Genomic DNA, 9,107 nt, shown 5'->3' on the forward strand with positions numbered 1-9,107 from the left:
CAAAAAATGAACCCAAGAGAAAGGAATGCTTTGTTTTCAAGTCATAATTCCTGAAATGAGATAAATAGATTCTTACTTTTTTCAATTTAAAAATTTACCAAAATACTTCATTATCATCACTAAACTATATACGTTATCTACTTTATTTTTAAATTTAATAATCAAATAATTAAATTAATTATTTTTATTTTTTCTCCAATTTAGGAAGTGTGGAGCACAAGTATCAGTAAGCCTCCGACAATGCGTGTTCAGTTGAGGTTAGAATAGCTGGCAGAAGGATCGAAAGTGGTTAAGAGTCAATTTAGAAAATATACACGATCGGGGAATTTTAATGTACGTAAGAAATTTTGTGAAATAACAGAACTGTTTAAGTACTAAAATTGCGGTAGAATTATCTGATCCATTAATAAAGTGTTAACTCGCTATCTCCTTCCAAGTAACGAATCCATTACAGATTAAATATTGAAATTAAATCTTGGCAGTAACATCTTATGGCGTTAAAAGACCACCGAGAGTCATTGCATGAAAGAGACAAGCTTTAAGTGGATCATAGAGCTCTTAGTAATTATTCATTGCAACAATGCATTTATAAATATTAGAATATAGTTATGCAAAGTTAAGGAATTAACAAGAAATCACATAAATTAACATGAAACTGTGAAAAAAATGAACAGCGGCCAGCGGCTCCTGGGCCAAAATTGTAACCCCGCCCTCAGCGGGCCTAGCCCACCCCCTTATAATGTATATATCAATATTGTTATCTATAAATTTTCAATAAAGGTCAGAAAAAAAAATGAACATAAATTCACGACTGTTTCTAGAGTTTTGGTTTAACTTGGTCGGCCTATAATGACACTCGCTGCTCTCGGGCTGAAAAGGCTCAATTGGTAACACTTATAAGTTATAATTTACTCAGAGACCAGCAGGTAGCACCTGGTCGCTGCAGTTTCATAACAATAAAATTGGTGTATAAAATAAAAACATTAAGAACTATTCAAACATTAAAATGTTGCAGGTTTGCCAATGGTTAATTACCTAATATGCACAATGAATAAAAAAAGATTCTATAAAATATGGAAGAGCTAATAGAAAAATTAAATTATTTCATTTTTAAAAATTTAATGTGGAATTTTATCACCACATTCACCCCTTTTTAAAACTAGCTATATTGTGATGTACAAAATAATAAAACTAAGTATAGGTAATAATACAATAAAGATAAAATTACTCAGGGACGTATTTATTAAAACATGAAAATGGTCTTCCAATTGTATGGTATTTCAATGGAATTAGTGGTATGGTAATCCAATGGTCTTAGTATTGTGGTATGTACAGCCAGAAAAGGAGCGTCGATGTTATTAGATTTAATTTCTGTGACAGGAGGGCCGATTTCTGGTGTATTTTCTTCGTTAAGCGCAATTATAGGAGTTGAGGAAGGTAAATGAAGTAAGTAAGGAATAATAAATAAATAAAAGAGTTTTATTGGTATAAGTGGCATTCACAAACCCCATTGGTACCGACACCCTGTCAGGCACACCCCCACAGAAATGGCCTAGAAGGTAGGGGGGGGGGAGTAATGAGGGCACACTGAGGATTAGCTTACAATCATTCAACTGCTTCATCAGGATCTTTAGATTTGCTGAGCATCGCGTTCCTCTTGGCGGGTCAGGGTCAGGAGTCAACTTCGTTCGTATCATATGAATTAAACATCTTTCATCAGGTGTGCAATTAGTTGTTGTACGCAATAAAAATCCAGTGGCATAGATTTGCATTCTTCTTTATCTTCCGATCTCAAACCTTGAGTTTTTAAAGCCATTTATCCCAAAAAAGTACCATTGAGGCACTCGACTTGTCCAATTCTCTGTAGATTGTATGGTGTTATATTGCTTTGATTAATCCATTTGCATGCAGGAAAGACTTCTTTAGACATGAATGAAGCCCCTCAATCTGAATATACAAAAGCAGTAGTCCCAAACAAGTAAGGAAGATTCTGCACATAGTTGACCACAAAAGCAGCAGACACATTATAGTAGGTGTACGCACAAAAGGGGAGCGCGAAAACTTACCAATGATAGTGAGAATGTAGGATTTTCATGTTTTGAATAGAACGGGTCCCTTAAAAGTGACATTAATTCGCTCGAAAGGTGGCGTGGCTTTCATGAGAGTACCAGAACCTTTTAAAAATCTAGGCTTTACTTAGGAATGGCACGTGGTAGTCATTTTTCTGATATTCTGAAGAGAATAAGTGAGGTATTCATGCTTGAGCCTTTAATACATGAGAGTTATACATGGTTGGTATAACGATTAAAAAATTATATCGTAAAGGAATGGTGTCAAATCTAATCGCCACCATGTTTTCTTCTTTTTTTTTATCTTACTTGTATGTTTTCGATGTAAAATTAAATATAATGCTCCTCGTCCACATATTTCTGACTTATTCGGCGAATGGGAAAGTAATGCAAAGTAGAGGCAAATCTTGAAGCGTCAGTTTCTTCCACCAGAGGGCGAAATTTATCAATAGTTGTGACTACTGCGTGAAGGGTCTGGTTTGATCAAGTTGTAGTAGAAAAGGCACGGAAGAAGCTTTCTTAATGGTTAACCTCAATCCATAACTTGTCAAGAACCACCATCAGCTTGTTAAGGTTTTGTTCGTGGTTTGGTCTATCAACTCCACAAATCGTAATGTCATCAAGGAGTATGAAAACATCATACTCCTGTTATGTTCTCACCAATTATATTCTGGCCAATCATGAGCTGAAAACAGGCAACTCCATTATTTAAGCCAAATGGTATCCAAGTAAACTGATATAATTTACCCAAAGCTTCGTAATTGGTGAATTTCCTATCTTCACCATAGATTGGTATTTGGTGATAAATATTTTTTAATTCTATTGCGCTGAATTATCTAAAATCAGCAACTCTTCGTACTAGCATCAAGCAGTGTGAGCTTATTTATAGTCTGGGAATAATCATCTGACGCTTTTTATGATTTCCAACCGCCACTTGAACATGGCCTCTCCATAGTGAGTTACTGGGCTCGATGACTCTTCAACCGTGTCCCTTCCTTTTCAATGAACGTTGGGTCAGCACCACAGTAACTACGAGGTTTTATAATAATGGGACGACAATCAGGCGAAAGATGACTGAAGAGTCGTGGAGGCTCAACTTTGGCATCAGACAAGCTAGGTATTATAGAGGAAAGGAATGTGTTCCATGGATACATGACCTTCACTTGGGGTTATGAGGATTGTGTGTTTTGTAACCAAGTCCAGGCCAACAAAACTACTTCCTGTGTCCACCAGGCAACAACTGCTCGGTACAATAGAGCTAAAATGGTACTATTGATGGAGGCAATAAAAGCAGCTGTAGCAAGCAGGCAAAGTTTTGCCTTTTTATCCTCTTTCTGTTATAGACAAACCCGATCGTAGTATCTTGACGATGGTTGACGATCAAATCCACAGAAATAGAATTTTTGCCAATTCGAGGTCTTGGGCCCATTATATTCTTTTGAACTCATGGTCTTCGTTTATTCATGAATTAGAAGCCATATTTGAGGTGATACTAACACATTGATAAATGACTCACGAATGTATTGGCTATTGTGTTCCTCGGCAGTAACAGCGTTAAAGTTACAATATCTGCACAAGAGTTTTATGGCCTGAGCATGATCGATACCTTGTTTCCGAACAGCAAGCAAATGATGAGCTAACATTTCACTTTTTTGTTTTACAAAAACACCTTTAGGAGTCTTTATTGCGTTATCACACGTAATATTTTCATAAATCAATTCCTGACCATAATAAGATTTCCTTAAATTTTTTCAGCGTCTTTCAGAGGTAGTGCGGAAGCATTAACGAAATTTTCAAACGTTTCCAATAAATGTAAGAATTTACCATTAATAGCCTAGAGAGTTGACTAAGCACAAAATTGGCTAACCAAAGTGTGAATTTACTCTTCAGTGAATTAACCTCCTAAAGAGGCAGTATGTAATAATAAACATAATGGATCAGAACATTCAAGTGCTACTTTTGGGAAAAATGAAATGTGTATTCCTCTGCATTACAGCCAGTTGCTGTAGGACTTGTCACCCCCTTCACTAGTGTACGCTGGTTCACTGCAGAGGGAAGTTTCTATTCTGCAAGGATTTACGACTACTTTTCGTAAAACCCATTCTGATGTAGAGTACCTCTCATCTTCAATTAGAGTCAGAACTAATAATCATACACAACTACCTCGTCAATCGCAATAAAACAGTTTGCTTGTTTAGCTTATTAGTGATTCTTTATGATAGATTAATTACATTTAGCTGAATATTAAATTACTAATTATATCTAAATAGTTGGGTCATTAACCTAATTTATGTTAATTACCCACAAAATTGACAATAAAGGTATTATAACCCCCAATAATATAATAAATTTAATAATTTAATGTAAATTAAATTTATAATTTAATTCTTTGAGTTGCTCATTTTTTCTTATCATTTTCAAATTTGTGTATGTATGCTATGGTTTGGTTGAATTTTCTTATAACAAAAAAAATATTTCAGTCTTTCATAACTTTTCAATAGCTACAAATAACAATATCAAAATATTAATACCTAAATTAACTTGAAAAATCCAAGTTTTCGCCATGCGTCAGCCACACATGTCATCTAATGTTGAAAAAGTGTGGTTGGTAAAATAATAGACATAGACCTAAAACGTTTGCCTCTGGCATTTTTTGATTAGATAATATTTTAGCTTAGGGAAGCTTTTGAGCCATTTATATTGCATACCATATGTATACCCATTAAAAATGAAAATTGTTAATGAACTTTCTTGACCAAAAATTTGTGTGAAATTTATGAGAACAAAAACTTTTTTATTTACTTACATTTGAGGTATTTTTTAATGCATCTAGAATCCAGTAAAATTTTGTTCTTGAACACATAAATAAAAATGTATTCTTAAAACTAGTTCTTCGATAAATCTGAAGAATCTTGCTATGATTGTGTGTGTGTGTGTGTGTGTGTGTGTGTCTATATATATATTTAAAAGTATAACTTCAAAAGGAATCATAAAAAAAACAAAAAAAAAACAACAATATTACAGGTAAACTTTTTATTCTTTTAGGTCATAAATATTAAAAGCCCAACAATAAGTTAAAACATCAATTAATAAATAATAAGTTAAATAATTAAATGTAGGTAAATATTTAAATTTTTGCAACCATTTATTGAGGTATTAAGCAGAAATCACCAGCAGAGGATCACTCCTATAATAAGTTAAACATAAATACATATCAATTTATAAAAAGTGCTTCAAGATTTTTAATAATCAGTAATAAAAAAATGTAAAGTGCATGACCAAATAATATTCTAAGAATTGGATTCTGAAGAATAATAAATACTTAAAATCTACTACATAAATAATTTAAATTAAAAAAATAACTTTGAGCAAGATAAACTGGAATAAAAAAACATCAGTAAACATATCCCCACATCATACATATGTAATATTACTAAAGGAATCTAATATAAATTTATGCTTATCCACAACAGGAATGGTGATTGACAGGTCACTTTCAACTGCTTTGAAGTCAGTTTCTGACAAGCATTCACGATAGAATTCCCGACTAGATTCTTTAAATATTCCTTGATTAATAGATTTTTCTAAACATGCCAAAGTTATTAAATTTCCTTTTCCAGATGATATAAGTTCTCTTAATCGATTTAAGGCTTCCTTATAGGCAACTGATAATACAGATCCATCCATTGGATCAGTAATGAGTTTGGACAACCATGCTACCTACAACAAGATATTAGATGGACAATGTAATCTATTTAATATTAAAAATAATTATTTATGAAATAATCAAAATTCAGAAATATCTGAACTGTGTGTATTTGGGGAATGGTGTTAGAAACATGGTAAGTTCTAGTGTCTGAGAAAGTGAATCAAGAAAAGAATTACTATTTACAAAGGTTATGAGGTCCAGAATTAAAATTATTTGAATAGAAATGGGCTTGGGAATAGGAATATTATAGAAAATCTTCATTAAATCATGGTAAGAAAGTAAACACCAGCTTTTGATAAAAGAAAATCAAATCTATGATTTAATAATAAGGTTGAAAAGGTACGATGAAAAGATTGAGGAAGTGGTGGAAGTTTACAAGGTATGAAGTCTATCATACCTATTAGAAGATCTATCATGAGAGAGTTAGAGAACAGAATAGTGTTGAAGTCATCACATAAAATATTACATAATTAGAAAAATAAACTTATATAAAGAGAAAGGATTCAAAAGTTGGATCAATTCAAACCTGAGGAGGATGGTATACAATGTCATAAAAAAGTGAAGGGAAATTAATATTTGAGAGAAATAAAAACATATAACTTTAAGAAAACAGATGAACAAATTGAAAATAAAATTAATTAAAATATAGAAAAAGGTAACAGTATTTCAGCATCATTTAAACACTTCAAACTCTTTTGATCCATATCAACACTATTTAGACTTAATGCCAAACTAAGGGTGAAATAGTTGTTTCAAATAAAAAAAATCTTTTAAAACGTTTAATTTTATAACTCTGGTTCTAATTTATTTAATTAAGTCTGTTTTATGTCATTTGGTGTAGTTCATAGAGATCAAAGGCTCATGTAAGTAGGAAATTTTATGCAAACAATTTTGTTTTAAGTTTTATATCCCTGTCAAGGGGTTTCTTGAAGTGCTTAAAACAAATATAAACTTTATTTCACTCCCAAAAAATTTGTTGACCATACTTTGATAGCTCAGTTGGTTTGAATTGTTTCAATACCATACTAATATTGAAACACAGTGAGGATATTATATAAAAACTAATCATATTTTATAACATATTAAACATTGCACCCCATTTATTAATGTTTTGTTGCAGAACGGTTCTCTCAGAATTGTGTTTACTTTGTGTAATAGCTTGATGATTATATCCCTTTTAACTGTTAGATACACATATGAATGATAGTTAATTGTTTGAAAAAATAGATCCTTATTTGGGACCAATACTAGCAATGAATCAACAATTAATTTTTATATTCCACTTTCATAATTGTAGCAATATGATATTATGTTTTTATAAAGATGATGATAATATTTTAATTTATGATATAAGTGTATTTAATTATAATAATACAAAATGTTTTTTAAAAGATTAAAATATAACAAAGTGTTGTATATGTAATTTTTTTAAATTACTGACATTATTAAAGAATGATTTTAGAGATTGGATTCAAAAATTAACAGTTTAGAACTAAAAGGTCATCAAATGTATGAGTAAACTTATGAAGTTATAAGCTTTTTTTTTTTTTTTTTTCAAAAATGAAACTTTTTTTTGCGTTTGAACAATCACATTTGTAACAATACAAATACAGTTAATTAAAATAGTTACACTAACTTTAGTTTTTGGAATTATTCCTAATCAATAAAAATTGCTTTTTTAAAAAGAAAACAACAGCATTTCAAATGCTTAGCATTACTGTATGGAAACAAATGTGTTTACAAGTTTGTAGAAAGCACGAAAACAATCAAGCATGATGAAATTACACCAATACTCAGAAAAAACATTATCTGCCCCTGTTCCATTGCTTTTTTCCAGTTCAAAGCCATGACATGTTCGATATAAATTTCTAAACACTGCACCAGGTGTGTTACAATACGGCAGCATATTGTACTAATAGGTTTAATTTATTTTTTACAAAGAAAACCTGTCATAAACTATTAAATTTGAGATTAGTATTTTTGAGCAAAATAATACTTCATGTTGTTTTTCAAAAAATGTTTTAAAAAGCAAAAAAAACTAAGAGAAAAATTTATAAAAATAATATACATTGCTAGTTCCTCTTATACTTACACACTTAGAATATACCATAAAATCCTCAATATCCTCAATGATATTCAGCTTACTAATTAAAATTAATAAAGCAGCCATGAGATCTTTCAATGGAGGATTGCCAGGTTCTCTTACAAAATAGGTAGAAGCACCAAAGAAATAGGTAAAGTTCCGATACTTTATTGAGTCACTTTCAGCTTGTATGTAACCTAAAAGTAAAATAAAAAGAATTTATAATTATGAGAGATAGTTGACCATCGATGACTAATACAAGGATAAGATGGTTGGGGGTATGGACAAAATAAAACACAAATAAGTTGATGTAACTTAATTAATCGTGCCAATGTTTTGGCTAGGATTTCTAGCCTTCATCAGGGCTAAGAACAGAACAAGATAACAACCAATGAATAAAGAAAATAAAAAATAAAATATAAACAGAATGACATAAGGTAAATAATTTTACTGAATGGAATTAATAAAATTAAGTGATGAGAGAAGTGGAAAATAAAATGTATACATAGGTAATTGAATAAGTAGGTAAAATAACATAATTAAGGAAATAAAATAAAAATGAAGTTATATAATGTAAATAAATATGAATATATTAGTTATTAATAATTTAAAAATTAAAATTATGGAAAGAAAAATAAAATTGAGAGAAAGAAAATATATGTAACCATAATAATTGATAAAGATGCAAAATATAAGTAAAGTTTAACAAAAGAAATGAATGGAAAAAAAATATTTTGAAAACAACAATAATAATATATGGTGAACATAACTAATAGAGTGGGTAAGGAAAATTGAGAAAAGAAGGAGTGGTAAAATAAAGATAGGGAAAAAAGAGAATAAAACAACCTGTTAGCTTGAAATCTAACTGCCAAGTGGTATTCTGCACCGAGAACGGCCAAACTCCGAATGGGTAAAGAATAAAAAGTAAAAAGTAGAAATTATTTAGAGGAAGAAAGCGTGTGAGAGGGTGACGACAAATGGTTTTTGGAAAATGTTAAAAAAATATATATATATTGTAATATGCTCTTTTTGAGTAAATAGTATATTTTGATGTATAAAGGGTTTTTTATATGTTCTATTTTATGTATCATTATAATATTCATTTGTTTTGTTTATCCAAAAAGCAAGCTAACCAAGTTTCATTGTTTATAATAACTTCGTGATTCAAAACAGAACTAAGATGGCGGTACGTTTGAATCAAGGCCACGTTGAGCAGATTAAAATATCATAAAAACTATTTTAACTC

General features: G+C 30.7%; 1 protein-coding gene across 10 annotated transcripts in view; it reads right to left on the minus strand.

The window, feature by feature from the left end:
• Nucleotides 1-5,087: 5,087 nt before the first annotated feature.
• The window catches only part of LOC106692952 (uncharacterized), a 20,068-nt gene continuing 16,048 nt past the window's right edge, over nucleotides 5,088-9,107 (minus strand). For all 10 annotated transcript variants that reach the window (XM_014439237.2, XM_067050756.1, XM_014439236.3 and 7 more), the window contains 2 exons: nucleotides 7,871-8,058; nucleotides 5,088-5,789 (listed from right to left, as the gene is read on the minus strand). In XM_014439237.2, the coding sequence (XP_014294723.1) occupies nucleotides 5,484-5,789; nucleotides 7,871-8,058 (494 nt within the window). In that variant the 3' untranslated portion in view covers nucleotides 5,088-5,483. The remainder of the gene's footprint in view (nucleotides 5,790-7,870; nucleotides 8,059-9,107) is intronic.

Source organism: Halyomorpha halys, unplaced genomic scaffold (assembly GCF_000696795.3).
Source record: "Halyomorpha halys isolate HHAL.00 unplaced genomic scaffold, Hhal_1.1 Scaffold79.1, whole genome shotgun sequence".
Taxonomy (NCBI): domain Eukaryota; kingdom Metazoa; phylum Arthropoda; class Insecta; order Hemiptera; family Pentatomidae; genus Halyomorpha; species Halyomorpha halys.